Source organism: Cololabis saira, chromosome 11 (assembly GCF_033807715.1).
Source record: "Cololabis saira isolate AMF1-May2022 chromosome 11, fColSai1.1, whole genome shotgun sequence".
NCBI lineage: Eukaryota > Metazoa > Chordata > Actinopteri > Beloniformes > Belonidae > Cololabis > Cololabis saira.
This window is the reverse complement of record NC_084597.1, coordinates 22,938,854-22,958,379: the sequence shown is the minus strand read 5'-3', so window position 1 is coordinate 22,958,379 and position 19,526 is coordinate 22,938,854. Positions and strand designations below refer to the sequence as shown.

The window sequence follows — 19,526 nt, the reverse complement described above, 5'->3', positions numbered from 1 at the left end:
TTGCTTCTTTACACCACAGACATCTGTAATGGTGACACTTGACGTGAACACACGGGCCAGGTGGTTCTGATGTTTTGCAGACGAGCTAAGAGGCTAACCGCTTGGATTTACTGGCGGCCGTGTTGAGTCTGAAAAATAACACGAAAAGAAAAAACAAAAACAAAAACACACACTGAGGTGTCGGCAGATGCATCACATAGCAAAATGAACAGTTAAATGAAACAAATACACGGAAATAAATGATATGTCATTCACATTTTAATGAATGTGCCAATAAAAAAATAACACAAGTGTCCAAAGACAAGCCACGTAGTCCTGCGTGGTGGAAGAACGTCTTACTGTCTCATTTCAGACACAACTTCATCTTTACAAATCAAACTTTGTGATTTTTACTGATCTCAGACAAAATTGACACCAACGTGATCCGGTTTGACCCAGGTAAAAGTGCACCAGTAACTAGGCTAACAAGCTAAAACATTAGTGGAGGTTAGGGCGGAGGCTGAACCTTTTATTTTGAAAAGCTACCAACTAACTACCTTAAGCTTGACATATGATGCAATCTTCTTTTTTTAAAGGTTTTTGTGGCAGTAATGGCCTTTATTTAGAAAGTAGGTAGACAGGAAGCGGGTAGAGAGAGGGGGACAGACATTGCAGTATCTTACAGGTCGGGACTCGAACCTGCACTGCCCGCACAAGGACTATAGCCAAATGGCACCCGCTCAACCCACTGAGCTATCCAGGGCCCCTCTGCAATGCAATCTTGAACATGTTAGCCTACAGCATGGAGATGAATAGATTAGCTATAGGTCACCTATCAAGCTAACCTTTAGCTAACCTTGATATATATTTTCCTGTTATAGCTAACCCTGCTAATTGACCCACAGCTAAAAGTTTAGCTTATTATAGCAAACATATTATCTAGACTACAATTAACCTAGCTATATATTAGCTTGTTATAACTAACGCTGTTAGCTGATCCATCGATAAAAAGTTAGCTTGTTATAGCTAACATCATGTAAGAACTTCATCAGTTCATCAATAGCTGAATGTTTAGCTTGTTATAGCTAATGTTACCATGTTAGTTTTTCTGTAGCTAACCCAGATAAAGGTTAATGTATAGCATGACCTAGCTATAGCATTACCTTTTAGAGCTAACTCTGACCTGTAAGTAGGAGGGTAGCTTAAAGCTAACCCTGGTAGCTATATTATAACTTGCCTGCGTATGGGCTATTATGTTATAGTTTGAGCGCTAAAGTTAAAAGGTTAGCTTGTTGTAGCTAAGAATGTTGGCTATACCTTAACCACAAGTAAAGTCACGCAGGAAATATCTACATCAAGTTATTTCTGCTAGAGGTGAATCTAAAAGCTGCAGAGTCCTGGGGGTACTCGGTCTTGTCCACGTTTTCCCTGTTTGCTTATATTATTGATAATTTCACAATAAGTAAAAGAAAATGTGTGGTCCATCTTCCTTTGTCTAAAATTACAACCCACTAAGACTAGATAACCTTTTTTATTAGTGCAGAGAAACAAAACTGATTACACCGGTGAACACTGTCAAACTAACTGTTGGTGCTTAATCGTAACTGGTGCAACCAGGTTTAACCTCGACTGCTAAAATAACCGATGCAGCAGCTGGAACAGTGCTTCAAGCTCAGAGCTCGGCCATTCACCTACTGTGTCTGAAGTTTAGCTGTTCTGTGTCATCTAAGAGACTCACTTGGCCAGTGACTGCGTTAAAAACAAAGCATGCTGTCGTTCTATCTCCCATTCATCCATGAGCAACGCTTCCTTGTTGCCTCACTTGGATTTCTAGGTGATGGTTGGGCATCACAGGTCCTGCTCGTGCATCTGCTGCTGCATTTTCTGAAGCATCTGCTGCATCCTTCTCAGCTGCAGATGAAAACCAGATCAAGACAGGATCAGAGGGAATGAGAGCAGGATGGGAGATGACATCAGAACATGTACGGGTTATAAATCCACATCTGGTTTACTCAGCAGCTGGATCATTCAGTTTCAGGCTTTCACTCACTTCTTCATCCTTCATCTTGATGATCTTCTCCGTCTCCACGTCTGGTGTGGGCAGCGACAGGATAGGGATGGGACTCTCCACCCGTTTATCTGCATTCATCTTGCTGCAGCAGGAAACAAATGAAGGATGAGAACCGAAGACAGCTCAGCTTTTTTAAGGTCATAGATGCAGTAATCCACTACAGTCAACAGGTAACATCTCCACAGATGACAGTCCCCCCACAGGAGTTCCTCTACTGACCACCAGGGTCCTGATGCAGACCTGCGGTTCCTCTCACAAGTACACCTGTGTATCCGTGCACCTGTGTTTCCGATGAAGATATGCCTATGTTACTGTGTAAATTTCATTATATTAAAATGCAGAATGCAATTGCAAACCCTGACTGGCAGTGGCCGCAGCTTGGAAAGTAGACAAAGATCTCACAATCAAAAAGCAAAAGGAACCCTTTATTCTGTTCCTGGCATAAAACGGCAAGTCTCCACCCTTACCTGGTCATGCTCTGGATGCACTGAGCCCTGTAGTTCTCATAGTGACAGTCGTTGGTGGTGTCCTTCAGATCATGCATGTGAGTTCTTATTAGCATGTTCCTGAGCTTCACAAAGTCACAGTGGGACGGGTTCTCCACTGAGAACAGGAAAACATCCAGATCAGGTCTAGATGAGTACACACTCTGAGCCGCTTCAGATTTCAGTTTAGAGTCTCACCCTCCACGACGCCCCACGGGTAGAGTCGCCCTCTCACCCGCTGGCCTCGCGCCTCCACCACTGTGTTCCCGCCAATGACGGCAAAGGGGATGCTCTCCTGCAACACAAGTAGCAGAAAATGAATTCAGAGGGATTCAGTGGGAGGCCAATAACAGGCGCGTCTTTTAGACCAAGCTGACCTTCAGCTCTCTATCTTGCTGTTTGAAGTCCTCGTCTTCATCCGAGTCGCAGTCTGGGAACTGATAGATCTTTATCCCATACTTATCAGTCTCTTCCCTGAGCTGGAAGGACAAGGAACATCTGAGATGTGACTGGTGCCAGCTGAAACCCTCACATATGCTGCATAGACCCTCTTACAGAAATAAACATCAGCACCAGCTTACTGCTTTGGTGTTTGAGAGCTTTAAAAAGCAACCTCGGATGAGATCTCTGAGGAGGAATGAATGAGTCATCTGCAAGGAGCTGGAAATGATTTCCTCACTGCCACCACATGTGTTACCAATTTTACTGAATCAGTCATTCTCAGTGCAGATATGTGAACCACACCCCCTAGTGGGAAGAATGGGTATTGTAAAAAAATGCAAAAGCCAACGTACACCAGATACACTCATACCCGGAGGTTAGCACTCAGTCTTTGCTTTCTTTTACTTGATCACAGTGGGTCCTCGTATCAGGCAAATATGTGGCCATTACTGGGAGCCTTCATCATCTTCATCACCTTAATCACCTTAATCACCTTCATCATTCAACAGTTTGTAGATTTCCTGCACAACATTTTTAGTCTCTTATGCTTGTGGAAGAATTTAGGTCTGAGCAAGTTGAGCTGAGTTGATACAGCAAGGTAGTCTTCAGGTAGACAAGTCAGCACAAGGACGAGCTTTTACATGAGGTTACTCTCTGAGATGCTGGTCTTGTTTTGGTTTCACAGCCAGACCTTGGAGTTAATTTAATGGGACGTGCACTCCTGAGAGGATGATGGGGTTCCTACAAGAATGAACAGTCTTCTCAGGTGCTGACAGGCCCATAATAGGTCCAGGACTAGAAAGCTAAAAGGTCGTAGGACAGGCCCAGGTCCATGACTAGGATGCTAATAGGTCCCAGGAAAGGTCCAGGTCTAGGACTCGGATGCTTACAGGTCTCAGGAAAGGTCCAGGTCTAGGACTTGGATACTAACAGGTTCATTTGTACAGGACAGAGCTGAAACATGAACTTAGACCTTGTATTTCCACTTGGTGTTTGTAAGTTATCTTACCCGCTCTTTGAGCTTTTTTATCTCCAGCAGAGTGAGGCAGTCGGCTTTAGCGATGACAGGAACCACATTAACTTTATCCTGCAGGGCCCTCATGAACTCCACATCGATCGGACGAAGCCTGTAGAGGGACATTAACCTCACTGAGTATTTGAACAAATATAAGCATACATGTTGTAGTAAATGTGGTACCCTTGTCCAAATGGGGAGATGAAGTAGAGGCAGCAGTGGACTCTGTTGTCCTGGATGTTCTTCCGGTTCAGTCCGCTTTCGTCCCTGAAATAGTGCTCGAACTGCTGCTCGATGTAGTCGGTGACCGGCCTCCAGCTATAAAAGACAAAACCACACCTCACTAGAAATCTAGTCCGAAGTCTAGTTTATGCTCCATTTTCATACAAGAACACATCCGTCCCTTCAGAATGTTCTTTACTTCACCAACTTACATACCTTTGTTTTTTTGTTGACTTTTACATTACATTTTATTTAGCAGAGGCTTTAAAGTGACTTACAACAGAGGAATACCCCCAGGCTACAGTGACATAGCAGATCACAAAGTAGCTACAGACAAGACTTTATTCCAATAAGTGCAACTAAGACGATATTCAAGTGCTCGAGAAGTTTTCACGACAGAAGTCGTTCTTGGATGAGGACACCTTCTAGTACATAGAGAGACAACTGATCTCGTCTCCATTGGTAACTTGTTCCCTCACTGAGGAACCACGTGGAGTACAGTCTGAACTGAGATCTCGTGTGAGGAGAGGACAAGGCCGGTCTGCATTCTTGTGAAGATCGCAGGGCTCATAGAGACATGTAAACCTTTATGTGGACCCCGAGACCTCCTTGTAGACGAGTGACAGAGACTTGTGCTTTAGTGGAGCAGCTACAGGTAGCCAGAGAAGCTCAATGAACAGACGTTGCAGTAATGGAGGCGGGGTATAACCATGAAAAAGCGGCACGACCTGGACACAGAAGCAATGTGGTCAGAGGACAATAATTGGTCATGACCCCCAGGTTCTCTGTGACCTTCATATGAGTGACAGTAGTAGAGCCGATATTTATGTTGATATGGAGGCTGAATGAATGATCGAATGAATGATTTAACCAGGACCTCAATCTTTAAGAGTTAAGTTAAAGGTGAATACCCTTCCTCCATCCAGACGGCTCAGAGAAGCAAGCTGAAATCCGTACAGAGATTGTGGGGTCGTCTGGTGGGAATTAAGGTCAAGTTGTGTATCATCTGCAGTGATGTGAGAAGCCGTGTGAATGAATACTCTGGTCCAGAGAGGTGAGGTATATAGAAAAGAGTATGGGTCCAAGTACTGAGCCTTGGGGCACTCCTGTGAAGAGATGATGTAATGAGGATGTTTTCCCCTGCCGTGACACTATAACGAAACAGAACCAAGAATGTACTGATCTTGAGAGGTCCAGGTTTGAGAGTACAGATAGCAGCATGTTGTGGTTAACTGCATCGACGGCAGCAGAAGAAGGATAAACAAGAGGACTGACCCGCTGCTCTCGCTGTTCTTAGGGCTACAGAAGTTTCAGTGGGATGGACCTTTTTGAAAACCAGACCAATTCATATCAAGAAGGTTATTTTGTGTGAGGAAGTCCACGACCTGCTTAGAAACAGCTGGTTCCATCACCTCAGAGAGGAAGGGAGGCAGTGAGGCCGTCCGATAGTCTTCAACCAGACCAGGGTTGAGGGAGGGTTAATTTTTAATACTTTAGAATCTTTTCCAGTTTGCTTCTTTGTAGTTTTCTCATATTTAGTTTTAAGACTGACTCAATACTGCCCCCATGACTTCTGCTGGTGTTGGTCTGTTTATTCATAAGACCCTTTAATTATTGGACAACCCTCCTCGTCAACAAAAGGTTTTCTGATGAGAGTCCCTAATGGTTGGTTGGTTTCAACCCTGGAGTCAGAGTGTCACCGCTTAGTAAGCACCTGGACCACGTCCAAAAAGTTGGCGGAAAGCCAGGCAGGACACAGACGGAAGAAGCCACGTACAGCTGTCATGAATGAGTGTTAAGAATACGTAGCTTGCTCAAACTCCCATGTTGGATACTTTCATGGGGCTGAAGCTGAATACTACAGAAGGTTTTCTCCTTCTGATACTTCAGTGTGGAAACTAGGGCTGTTCGATTTTGCCCAAAAATAAAATCTCGATTTTTTTCTCTCAAAATCCGATTTTCGATTTCGATTACGATTATTTTGTGAATTGACAAAAGGCAAAGAAATGATTTCAAATATGCGGTTTTTTATTGAACATTTGCCCCATTGGGCTTTAAGTGCAAACTTTGCTCTTATTAAACCAAAAATGAATGAATAAAGTGCAAAACTCTGTAAAATAAGTTGAAAAAAAGTTTTAAAAAATATAATAAAATATAAAGTTTTATCTCTGAAAAAAAAAATCAGCAAATCAGCACTTGCAAACATACAGTAAGTTATATTTCCAATTAAATAAAACAAGACATTTTCTAATTAAACTAAACTGGGTCTTTGCATGCTAAATAATAATGCAACCCATGAAGGAGGTAGGTGTGTAATGTCAGTCATTACATTTGCTATTCACATTTGCAAGTTTTTTGCAAGGAACACGAGCCGGTCTACCGCATCTGGCTTGAGGGATGCCCGGTGGCATGTTACAACGCCCTCTCCTACACTAAAGAGCCTCTCCGATGGGGCACTTGTCGCAGGTATTGAGAGGTATTTCCATCAATCATTAATATGGTATCAATCATTAATATGTGTGCAGACAAGGTAAAAAAAAAAAAAAAAAAAGTGAAAAATCGATTTTACGATTTTCACGTTTTAACATCGTTCTAATTACATAATCGCGATTACGATTTAAAATCGATTAATCGAACAGCCCTAGTGGAAACCAATCTCAGATCTCTGTCTCACCACTCCGTGTTATTGACAGCGTCTCCAAACCCTGGAGCGTCCACAATGGTCAGCTTCAGCTTCACCCCTTTCTCCTCGATGTCCACCGTTCGCCTTGTGATCTCCACTGTCTGTCTGATGCGCTCTTCAGGGAAAAAACAGCAACACAGATGTTGGACAGATGTGAGAGAGAGAGGTCTACAGACTGAAGGGTGATGGATCTGATGTGTGATTGATCGACAGGTAGCTCACCTTCAGCGTTCAGCAGCTTCCTCTCCTTGTAGAGGTCTGTAAGGAAGAGGCTGTTGACCAGGGTGGATTTACCAAGACCGGACTCACCTGTGAGACACACACTTTTCATTCTTTCTCTTTTTTACATTTCTGTGATTTTACAGCCCAGTTTCTGTTTTTGTAACTTTGAACAAATGTGTAAATATTTAAATGCAGAATATTTTATGAAACGATTCCATGTGGAGGTTTGTACAAGGACATATCTCAGGAACGATGATGAATCTGGATGATTGGCATCTCTGGAATCTTCACAGCCAATAGAACCAATGGACACTTCATGAATCGATGTCCCTCTGGGGATGGAACAATCTGATCAAAAAGGGTTTTGTGGTTCCTCAGGAGCCACTGACCCTCAAACATGCAGGTCCAGGTTCATCATCCTGAACACGTAGGTCCATGTCCAGAACCTGAACATTCAGGTCCAGGCCCAGAACCTGAACACACAGGTCCAGGCCCATGATGACAGTCTGTGGTCCAGCTTTTCCACAATCTTGACTAGCAGTGATTCCATGAATCTGGAGTCTTTCCTCTCGAATCTGGTTTCTGCCGGTGAAACCCCAAAGATCAGACTGAACTCAGAGTTGGGCTGTAAAACCTGAAGCAGTTTGTTGTAGTTGGGGAGTCTGAGCTTTAAGCCGCTGGGAGCCGCCGGTTGACGCGGCGGTCTCTGTTTGAGCCACCAGTCGACTTCTCCTTTGCTGTTGGATTTGTGTTTTGTTTAGAGAAAATAGACTTCATCGGATCAAATGTCAGCTTCCTCTTGTTTGTTTGGTGTTTTGCCCACGTGTGTTGTTTTGGATTTTGTGTGATTAAATTATTGTGATTAATCTCTGCGTCATCATTATTGGTACTGGGGCGCTCATTAGCTACGGGCTAATAAACTGATTATTTAGCCACAAATATTAACTGTTTTTCAAGGAAAACGTGCAAAATGCATAGAAGCTGAGTAATAGAACAAATATTGGATGTACAATACTTTTAGAACTCTAATTTTGGAAAAAAAAAAACATTTTGGTTTTCTTTTTCGTTGCCGAACTAAAACAAACAAGTATTCGTCTCACCTGCCACCATCAGCGTGAAGTCAAAGCCTTTTTTAACGGACTTCCTGTGCACCTGGTTGGGCAATGTCGCAAAACCGACATACTCTTTCTCCTGGAAACAGACACAGACAACAGATAGTTACGGCAGAATGGACCGTACCAGTCTCAGACTGAAGACGCTCAGCTCTCAGCAACGCCATGCTGAAAATGTGTTAAGACAAGGTAGTCCCTAGATCACAGTAAGATCTTTGTCAGATTAACGTGGCAGTGCTGTTATCCATGTAAACACAGAGATTATCACTCATTCAAGGCAGCCTAAAGAACTCTCCCACAACCATGCAAGAGAATGATAAAGTCCAAAATAGATCCCAGAGACACTGGATTATCCAGGTACTTAGGGCTGCCCACATGGTATTTTAGACTAATACAATCAGGGACAAAAAAAAAAACATTGGATTAAAAAGGTGGTTGTAACTTTTGAATATAATTGTACACGTGAGGAGGAAGAAGACTGGAACTGACCCAGTCCCAAGGACCAGGGTCCCAGTGGAGCTCTGTAATGGCGCTTTTACACTAGTACCTACTCAGCGCGACTCGACTCGCCACGCCCCCGTTTTGCGCTTTTAAACTACGGGTGGAGGCGGGTGGAGGCGTGCCGAGTAGATACTTTTTCTGTATCTATTCTGCCGAGGTTCTAAGCGTGCTGAGTCGGCCTGCATCTGATGTCATGACACTACACGTCACGGATTGGTCGGGGAACGGGGTCGTCAGACGTTTGAATTAGAAAGCGGCAATCAGCGCAAGAGCGGCTTGCGGCGATTTTATTCAACAGACAATGGCAGCGCAAACGTCTGTTTGGGATCTAACTCTGAGGTGCAGATGTTCATAAACCTGGTGGCTGAGGAGAGAATTAAAAAGGGATCTAGACGGGCAATAAGGAACGACAAGATCAACAGGTGCTCCGTCACTTCTCAGCCGCTCGCGTCTCCCAGCTGACTTTTCATCAGCGCCGACACAAACAAACAAAAAAAAAAAAGTGTTGCCGCTTGAAACTTCTTTCACTCTCATTTTTAACTTGATATCGAACACAAGTCACAGACCCAGCAGCACATATATCATCTCCTCCATGTTCTACATCTTTAGTGTCTTCCCCGTTTAGATCACACAATCAAATACGTCACCGCAGCTTTGCTCCAACCCTCCTACTTCTCATCTGAGTGAAACAAACAAGGACAAGGCGAGTGGAGGCGAGACGAGTCGGGTCGCGCTGAGTAGGTACTAGTATAAAAGCACCATAAGTCTTGATTTCAGTTCTACTAGTCCTGGTTTCAAACACTTGAAATGAACGTTTGGACAGATTTGATCAGAATTAATGTGAAAGAAAATATTAGTTAGCTTCATATGTTAGCATTAGTTTAGTCTACCGAGATAAAGAGGCTAACTGTAGCTAAACTGAAGTTGGGTTGTTAAAGGTATTGTAGCTGACCTTCGGGAAATCAGAAATCAGATCCTGCCCCAATCAGAGGAGTTCAAGAATCTCGGGATCTTGTTCATGAGTGAGGGAAGAATGGAACGGGAAATCGATATATGAATTGATATGGCATCTGATCTGTCATGGTGAAGAAGGAGCTGAACCAAAGGGCAACGCTCTCCGGTATAGTTAGTCTATATTCCTACCCTCACCTCTGGGGTATGAGCTTTGGGTAAAGACAGAAAACACGAGAGCACGGATACAAGCGGCGGAAACGAGTTTCCTCCGCAGGGCGTCTGGGTTCTCCCTCAGAGACAGGGTGTTAAGATCAGTCATCCGGCAGGATTTCAGAGTAGAGATGCTACTCCTCCACATCCAGCGGAGCCAGATGAGGTGGCTCTGGCTTCTGGTGAGGGTCCCTCCTGGACGCCTCCCTGGGGAGGTGTTCCAGGACATGTCTCTCTCAGCAATGGGCTTGAGGATCCACCAAGGGAGGAAAAGGTGTTTGAGAGAGCAGAGACAAGGGCCTCGCATTGACAAGTACTTTTTACGAAGCAACAAGTCAAATCAGTCGAGTGAAGCACAGCAACAGGACTCAAACCAAAGTTTGCAGAGCATCAGCACCCCTGTCACTGAAGAGGGTGAAACAAACACAGAAACGCCGGTGGAGGAGCCCACACAACCACAGAGACCTCCAATGGAGAGAAAGATCAAAGGGCACAAACCTTGTGTGAAGTGGCCCAAAGCTGTCGACAAAAAAGAGTGGGAAACAATCAACAGTGACCTGACACAAATCTTGGAGCAACAAACGGGCACAGCAGAGGGAAAGCTTGAAAGGATGGGTGACATAATCTACAACTATGGAGAAGAACGTTTTGGAGTGAGCAAAGGAAGAAGTGGAAAGAAACTACCAACACCAGCCAAGTCCAGGAGGCAGCAGGAGATCGAGAGACTAATCAGAGAGAGGAGGCAGCTGAAAAAGCAATGGAAAAAAGCCTCCGACACTGAGAGGGAAGGTCTCGTGCTACTCCAAGCAGACATCAAGAGTCGGCTGGCAACTTTGCGAAGAGCAGAGAACTTGAGGAAACTTCGCAAGAAGAAAGAACATACTAGAACACGCTTCTACAAAGATCCCTTCAAGTTTGTTAAAGATCTCTTTGCAAAGGAAAAAAGCGGAACCTTGAAAACATCAAAGCAGGAACTGGAGGATCACCTGGAAAAGGTTCACCATGACTCAAAAAGGCATGAGCGGATAACAATCCCGCCTGACATCCCGCCAATTCATCCACCTGTATCCAACCTGGACACTAGCCCTCCAAAATGGAAAGAAGTGGAGAACACAGTCCGGCGAGCAAGAGCAGCATCGGCTCCGGGACCTAACGGAGTACCATATAAGCTCTATAAAAACGCACCGGATGTGCTACGCTTTCTGTGGAGACTCATGAGGGTAGTGTGGCAGAAGCAAGGAATACCCAAGGCTTGGCGAAGGGCTGGTGGCGTGCTAATACCAAAAGAAAAGGATGCATCAGACATCAGCCAATTCCGGCCAATCTGCCTTCTCAACGTCGAGGGGAAAATCTTTTTTAGCATAGTAGCACAGAGGCTGTCCACCTACCTGGAAAGAAACAAGTACATCGATACATCTGTACAGAAAGCTGGAATTCCAGGATTCTCTGGTTGCTTGGAGCATACAAGCATGATCTGGCATCAGATCCAAGCAGCCAAGAAGGACAAGCGAGACCTACATGTGATCTTCCTCGACCTGGCCAATGCATTTGGCTCAGTTCCCCATGAACTTCTCTGGGAATCTTTCAGCTTCTTCCATGTACCAGAACTCATCACCACACTGGTCAAGAACTACTTCCAAGACCTGCAACTGTGCTTCACAACAGCCGACTTCACTACAACATGGCAGCGCTTGGAAGTAGGGATCATGGCAGGCTGCACAGTCTCACCCTTGGTTTTCACAATGGCCATGGAAGTCATCATGAGGGCCTCAAAGTGGGTGGTAGGCGGTGAACGAACCAGGGCTGGGCTCCGTCTTCCACCTATCAGGGCTTACATGGATGACATGACAACATTGACCACTACTGCAGCATGCACCAAGCGTCTACTTGGAAAGCTTCAGGAGAACATCAAGTGGGCCCGAATGAAAATAAAACCAACCAAATCTCGAAGCATCTCCATAGTCAAGGGGGTGCTTAGAGACACAAGGTTCTACATTGATGAAGACCCAATACCAACAGTGTCTGAACAGCCTGTCAAAAGCCTGGGCAGGTGGTACAACGCAAGCCTCAAGGACAAAGAGCAGGTGCAACAACTAAGGCAAGAGATCGCTAATGGCCTGGATAACATCAACAAGACTCTTTTGCCCGGGAAACTGAAGCTCTGGTGCCTACAGTTTGGACTCCTCCCCCGAACAATGTGGCCACTCACCATGTATGAAGTCCCAATAACAACTGTGGAGAAGATGGAGCGAACCATCACTTCATATGCAAAAAAGTGGCTTGGCGTCCCACGATGTCTCAGTAACATCGGCCTCTATGGCAAAGGGATCCTGGAGCTACCTCTCACTAGTCTAACTGAGGAATACAAGTGTTCTAAAGTGAGACTCCAGATGACATTGAAGGACTCCAGAGACAAGACCATCAGTACTGCTGCACCGCCCCTAGCAACTGGACGGAAGTGGACACCATCCGATGCAGTGCAGCAGGTTACATCAGCCCTGAGGCACAAAGACATTGTGGGACAAGTCCAGCAAGGGAGAGGAGGCTTAGGCCTGACCACAAGAGGACCAACCTGGAAAAAGGCTACAACATCAGAGCAGAGGGCACTGGTGGTCGAGGAGGTGCGTCGACAGGAGGAGGTCTTGAGGAGTGCGAAGGCTGTCTCTCTTGCCAAACAGGGTCAATGGATGCAGTGGGAAGGTGTGGAGAGGAGAAAGATCAGCTGGAGGGACCTCTGGGAAATGGAAGCAAATAAGATCAGCTTTATCATCAGAGCAACCTATGACGTGCTCCCATCACCAAAGAACCTCCATCAATGGTACGGCGAGGATCCAACCTGCGCCCTCTGCCCAACTCCAGCCACCCTCAGACACATCATGACAGGCTGCAAGACTAGCCTCACGCAAGGGAGATACACCTGGCGGCACAATCAGGTCCTCAAAAGCCTGGCATCAGCCCTGGAGAGCATGCGGAGTGTGACCAACGCCTTGCCACCAAGAGCAACCAATCCCCCGAAGACAACAAGGTTTGTCCGAGAGGGACAGAAAACACCCAAACATCCTTCCACCAAGCCAGAAGCAGGACACCTACACATGGCCCGCGACTGGAAGATGCTGGCAGACATCGGCAAAAAACTAATCTTCCCACCTGAGATTGCCGCCACCAACCTCAGACCAGACCTGGTGCTCTGGTCCCCTTCACTGAAGACTGCGTACATCATAGAGCTCACAGTCCCGTGGGAGAACTCTGTTGAGGAGGCCTATGAGCGTAAGATGCTGCGCTACTCAGAGCTAGCAGCAGATGCGAGGCAGCGTGGCTGGAAAACCAAAGTCTATCCAGTTGAAGTGGGATGCAGAGGATTTGTGGCATCGTCTACCATCAGACTGTTGAAGGAACTTGGAAGCCACGGCCAGGCTCTTCGGAGGACCATCAGAGCAGTCTCAGAGGCGGCTGAAAGAAGCAGCCAGTGGATTTGGCTCAAGCGGAAGGACTCGTGCTGGGCCCCAACATCAGATTAACAGGATGGATTTCGGTGGCGGCTGAGCATGGGACACAAGCTGAGGACTGATCATCCTGCGGCGGGCCACCCTTGTGGAGGGTGTATAGTGTTGGAAGGCCGAAACACCCAATGATGCAAGGGCATACACTACTGAAGATGTGTCTCTTGCCCGGCTGTCATGAAATTCTACCCTGGCCAAGACTCACCTCCCACACAACTTGGAGAACCCTGACCTGTTGACTACATACCACTCCCAACAACATGGCATATCTTTAATGAGTGCTCACCACCTATTGGCACAAGGGACAATTTAACATCTCGTCCAGTGTTTTTTGATTCTCTGAGAGGAGACCCCGGGGAAGACCCAGACACATTGGTCTATGTCTCTCTGCTGGCTTGGGAACGCCTTGGATCCCCCCCAGATGAGCTGGACCAGGTGCCCAGAGAGACGGAATTCTGGGCTTCCCTGCTTAGACTGCTGCCCCCAAAACCCGACCCGGATAAGGGGGTGGGGACCATGAGTGAGTTATACCAGCATGGTTCTTATGTCAGGAGATGAAAAAGCTCCAAAAACCCTCAGCAGCCTGTTGGTGATGTTACAGAGGTTTTTTTTCTCACAAATTTACAAGTTTGTAAAGTCACAATTCTGGAATGGTCTTTCTTTGAAATTCACAGGTCTGTTAAAGCAGCACAATGTAACTTTTAGCTTTTGTTGAGTTTGGCGGCTCCTTTGGACAAAAGCGGTAGTGCTTTACCAGAAAGAACACTACGTTTCCCATGAGCACCAGCGCGTACTGCCGGAAAAATCCTGTGCCCGTTGCGTGCATTTGTTTTGATAGCGAATGAAGACGGGACGGACTTTCAAAAGCACGTTTCTGTTTCACCAAGTGAAACGCAAAAAAAAAGATGTTAAACTGCTGGAAAGGAAATGGAATTTACCGGGATACCTTAAACAAGGAAGCCAGGGAGCGGTATATGGAGAAAATAATGATTATTAACGGTTTGGGTTCATATGAAATCCCTATCAAAGAGTGGAGCTCCGACGAGGACTTACTGCCGCAGTTCTGCACAACCCACATCTTAGGCTACCTTGTTTAGGAGTGTTTGGCAGCTGCTTTGGTAAATGTTTTACTCGCCATGTGTTTCAATAAATTTGTATAATAGTACAACATACAGTACATGTTTTGTATCCCTCTTACTTCTCTTTTCTTTTTTTTTGACTGCTATATTATGCGGAAGAGGCTCCGAGGCGTGAGCAATATTTTTATTTTCTTCGTGAGATTATTTTTTTCCTCTGCAGCTACAAATAGAGTTAATATTTTTTCCTCAACAAACTAGTTTTATCTGAAGATTGGGGTTAATTGCACCGCAGAGAGCTGGCCAGCAACTGCGTTTAGCTGGCGAAGTGGGGAATAAAACCTGTGTTTTGATCCGACAAATAAAATGTAGTATTATTATTATTATTATAAAATGCAGTTACAAATTAAGGACAGTAAATTATATATCAAAATGAAATAGAAGGCTTGAAGTTTAAGAAGAAAAAAGAAAACGGTCCGTGTGAGTGTTTGTTTCTGGTTTACTGTGGAAGGTTATGTTTGGTCGTCTTACAGCCGTGATCCAACCGAGCCGACGACTCTTTATCTCAGATACTCGGCCTCCGTGGTTCTGCCTCCAAGCAGGAAAGCGGTGAAAAGTTAAACCATAAGCGATCTTTTCCCTACGTCTGTTATGTGTGGAGCTGCTGCAGCTACAACACAGCAACGGGTTACCAGCTTCTCCTGAGCTCTGCGCTCCACGCCCCGTCCATTTTCGTCTCGACTACGAATCGGGAAGGAGGGGGAAGTAACGTATGCCGTAAAGCAGTCAAAGCCGTAAAAATGTGTAGTTTTTTAGTGGTGCAGGGTTCCTACCATGCACCTCAAAGTTACGTCGTGCCAGTGAAGGTGATACAGACCTCTCAGACCATGACAGAGGTGTCATTAAACCTGTTGTAAGTTGATGTACCATCACAATGACTCTGGAAATATGATATTAAGGTGGAAAATTTACATAGTGCTGCTTTAAGTCAGAAATTTAGAAAAGAAAAATAATAATAGAAATAATAATGAGGACGAAATTACTTTTTTTGGGTTGCAAATTTGCAAGTTGAACAATTCAGATATTTTCAGTTTGTAAATCCAGAAAATCTGATAATTCTTCTGAGATGTATACATTTGTGAAGTCACAATTCCTGTTTTTCTTTCTTGCAACTATGCAGGTCTTCAAACTAAAATATGGAGTTTCTTCCTGAAACGTCCTGATATTTCTCATAAATGCAAACTTTATAAAGTAATTGTAAGGCATTCGACCCCCGCCACAGTGTTTTTAACCCTGAAATCTCGTAATAACTTCCCCATGCTAGCTCAGCTAATTGCAGCTGCTTTTATGATCCATCCATCCATTAAACCATCATCCATCCATCCATCCATCCATCCATCCATCCATCCATCCATCCATCGTGTTTTCATCTGAAGTGGAACAGATAAAAGCCACATCATCTTTAAGCATTGTTGCTGCTCCTCACCCTGGAGCAGGGGTGCAGATCCGATGTCAGGATTGGGGGGGACACCAACGTGATTTTAATTAAAAAATGTTTGCCAATATGCAACTCATACCATGCCATCTATTGGTAGAGGCTCGCCAAAAAATACTGCACAGCACAGGGAATCATTTATTGTGCTTACCTTTCTTGTTTATTTGTCCTAAACAGCCAACAGTGTGTGTCACTGCTTACTTAACTGTTATATTCGTAAATCATAATTTTAAGGGTTTTGGGCATTTAGTGTCTACTCATCTCAAATTCTTCTCACCATCTTCCTTTTATCCTATGGGACTACTTTATGCACGATCAATTGATATTTGGATGAAATATGGAGCCCTAAACAAGTTGTTTAAACTAACCAAATCATGTTTTAACACAGTTATGGTGGTAAACAGTTCTAAAAAAAAAAGGACCCATTGCTTTCAGTCTGTATACCTCAAAACGCACCGTGGATGTATTATTTTTTTAGAAATATATTTTTAATAAATATTCTACATATTCAACCTTTAAGTCGGAAAATACATTTGTTCAATTTTGAATAATTTAGGGTATTTATAATGGGGGGACAATTCATGTTTTTCAGAAATTGGAGGGGACATGTCCCCCCCGGGATCTGCACCCATGCCCTGGAGTATAGATAAATCAGGGATCCAGACAGAATCCTGCCCGGACCTAAAAAAAAAAGCTACATCCGTCTTTGTGAGAGGCCGTCCCAACAGGAGGGTTTTATTGTCTGCTTCAAACTCCAAACACGCTCCATCAGCCGCGTGCTTCTTACCTCCGCATCCTCTGATCCACCATGAAGCAGAGTTCAGGTTTCACCAGGAGGGGGTTGGGGTGGGGGGGCACATCCGGCCGTTTCCAGCGCGAGGAGAACCGGAATAAAAGCAGAAATGGCAGGAAGAGGGTTAGTAGTCAACCAGCTGTTTTCATCCGTCCACCTGCGGCAGCTCACCTGCTCGAGCAGCGCGGCTCCGGTACCTGCTGCTGCTGGACGTCATCTTGGAGGCTGGGGATGCTGAATGAGTTGTGGGGGGCCGGGGGGGGGGTCTGAAGACGGTCAGGTCTCCGTCACAGCAGCTCCAGGCCTCCGACGAGAGCTGGGTGAGCACAGAGGAACCAGAAAGACGGGGAGTCAGCACATCTGTCCATGTGACGTGTAGCTCTGGAGGAGGACAGCTGCCTCGGACGGAAACTGCTATAATTGTTGGGAGGATAACTGTCTGCAGTTCACAGAGTCGCCACAGGGGGGCGTTGCAGCTCCGCTGACTGCAGGCCAGTTTAATCTCAACAACCCTCTTCTTTTCTCTCAGCTTGTTTTCTATCCTCCTCGGTGTGATACATAAATCACACCGATACATAAATACGCCTTTCATGTTTCATCTTTTTTTTTTACCGTACTATTATTTATTCAACAAAAATAAAGTTTTTTGATTAAATAGAGCCAGGACAAGATATACGTTTTAGTAGTTTTATTTAAGCAAAATCACCCGGCGTTATAGTTATACAGAATGCATTCGGGAGATCAAGCCTGGAGCACTCTGTCTGCCTCCAAAGTGATCTGATCTGCATGGGGGCCACAGACTTAAACCTGCACCTTATCAGTTCAGACCCTTCCTTCTCCAAGGCCACCTTGTTTTTCTAGTTTAGTTTATTGGTCCTTTCAATGTCCACAACACAAATAACCCAAAGTACAGGTTTAAATCGTCAGTGTAATACAAAAAATATATAATGTTTTGGTGTGTATATATACACACATACACATGTCCATAGGTACATGCCTATGTGTATTATACCTTTGATTTATATGTATTAATCATTTTGTATTTATAGGTGCTTTTGAATTGTAATAACGTGCTACACATTTTCATTTCTGTATCTAAACTGTTCCACAGATTAACTCCTGTCACTGAGATGCATCGTTGTTTAACATTGGTTCTTGCCTTTGTTTTCCTGAATCATAGTCCTTGTAGTCTGGGATTATTGCAAAGTTTTTATAAGACAGCAGAATTATATAAGTCATATGAGAACACGTGATGATATATGAAATAGACATCCAACAACAACCAAAAACCAAGAGAGGGGGAAAACCTCAAACCAAACCACCTCGTGTCACGCCAAATTAAAGGGAGTGAGAGGGGAGCAACCACCGGGGAAGCCTGCCGCACACCTCGCCAGCTCCGATCCTAAAAAGGAAAGAAACAAAATTATAATACCGCTTGTTTGGACGGGGCACTCAGGCAGATGCAATAGATTGTACAGTTAAAATAGGAAGCCTATGCTAAAACACACAGCACTCACACACAAACAGGAAAACAAGCCCAATAACTAATTAAAATAACTGAAACCAACTACAATACAAACAAAGAACACACAAAGTAACAAAAAGGATAATGGAACAAAACAAACCTAACCCCAAAACTCAGCTGTGGGCGGGGACCAGGAGTAGTAGTTACACCAGTAACTTACCCCAGCAGCTGAATATTAAACCAAATAAGCAAAAGAAAAATAATTAACCAGAGCAACTAAACCAGTTAATCAAAATAGAAATTGTGGTGGGGTGAAGAACTCCCAGCTGCGTAGGCACACAGCAGAATTGCTGTGTGCACTTTAATCAGCGTGGGTACAATTAATGTCACGAGCAGCGGCAAAAGATGGAGCGACTGCACCGGGGCTGGAGGCCGTGGAAAGCCGTCTCTCAGGATGCCCAGCTGGCAGCTCAGGTCACCAGGCTACACCATGCAACCTCACACAGAGTGCAGGAGGAAGAGAGGAGGGACAAACTGTGGCCCCGACAACCGAGAGACGAGAGCTTCAACACAGCCCAAAACAGAGTCACTGTCTCACAGTGAGGGCAGAGAGCAGACGCCACACTTCTCAGAACCTCCACAAAGCTGCACCCACAAACAACACGGCCGACACCGCTTACAAGTCCTGTTTTGTGCCAACAACTGGAGTACGCCAGACAGAGCCTTTGTTACGCCCACAGAGTGCAAACTGACTCACAGGGTGACATATTTTAGAAAATCATATATTCTGAATAAATAAAAACGGAAATGTGAGTCGGCTGATCGTCAGTGGCTTTTACTGGTCCCGGTGTTAACTGCCAACTGAACCTATTTGGACCAATAAAAATGACAATAAAAACTATAACAATATAATATCAAAAGCACCGATTCCTTGATGGAAAGAAGGTAAAACACTTAAAGAACATTTGGATAAGGAGGATTCAGGCTTAGGGGTTAGGGTTATCTTATCAAAACAGATCCAGGATACTTTTAATTTGAAGTGCAACTAAGAAAATCAAATGAGGAGTAATCATGACAGAAGATCAGGAAAGAAGGACCTGGATGACCAGGACCTAGTTTCCTTCCCTGTTCGGCAACACTGGACCAGCTCTATACCCTCACTGGGTTCCTGGAGGCGTCCTGGACGTTTACCCCACCAGTTCACTTATGCTTTGAGGACTTGGAGAAGGTGTCATGGCTACATTTTGTTGATGTTTTGTTTGTTTTTGGAAGGCTCTGTTTTCCTTTTTCCCTCCACCCCTT

General features: G+C 44.9%; 1 protein-coding gene across 2 annotated transcripts; it reads right to left on the bottom strand.

Annotated features, from left to right (window-relative positions):
• Positions 1-251: 251 nt before the first annotated feature.
• Positions 252-17,159, bottom strand: septin5b (septin 5b). 2 transcript variants are annotated; one of them, XM_061734056.1, is made up of 11 exons: positions 16,754-17,159; positions 8,219-8,309; positions 7,119-7,205; positions 6,888-7,011; positions 4,175-4,309; positions 3,986-4,103; positions 2,913-3,014; positions 2,734-2,830; positions 2,518-2,653; positions 2,030-2,132; positions 252-1,890 (listed from the first exon to the last, which is right to left on the bottom strand). In XM_061734056.1, exons 2-11 carry the CDS (start codon positions 8,226-8,228, stop codon positions 1,828-1,830), a joined length of 975 nt encoding a protein of 324 aa, XP_061590040.1. In that variant the 5' UTR covers positions 8,229-8,309; positions 16,754-17,159; the 3' UTR covers positions 252-1,827. The 2 variants fall into 2 exon arrangements, with proteins under 2 accessions (XP_061590040.1, XP_061590041.1); XM_061734057.1 differs by having other exon boundaries at positions 7,119-7,154.
• Positions 17,160-19,526: the final 2,367 nt, after the last annotated feature.

Excerpts from the sequence above, each read along its gene's own strand:
- septin5b (XM_061734056.1), bottom strand. Across the intron at positions 7,012-7,118 it reads GAAGCTGCTGAACGCTGAAG|AGCGCATCAGACAGACAGTG; the intron begins GTGAGCTACCTG and ends TTTTCCCTGAAG. Across the intron at positions 2,654-2,733 it reads CCCGTGGGGCGTCGTGGAGG|TGGAGAACCCGTCCCACTGT; the intron begins GTGAGACTCTAA and ends TCCTGTTCTCAG.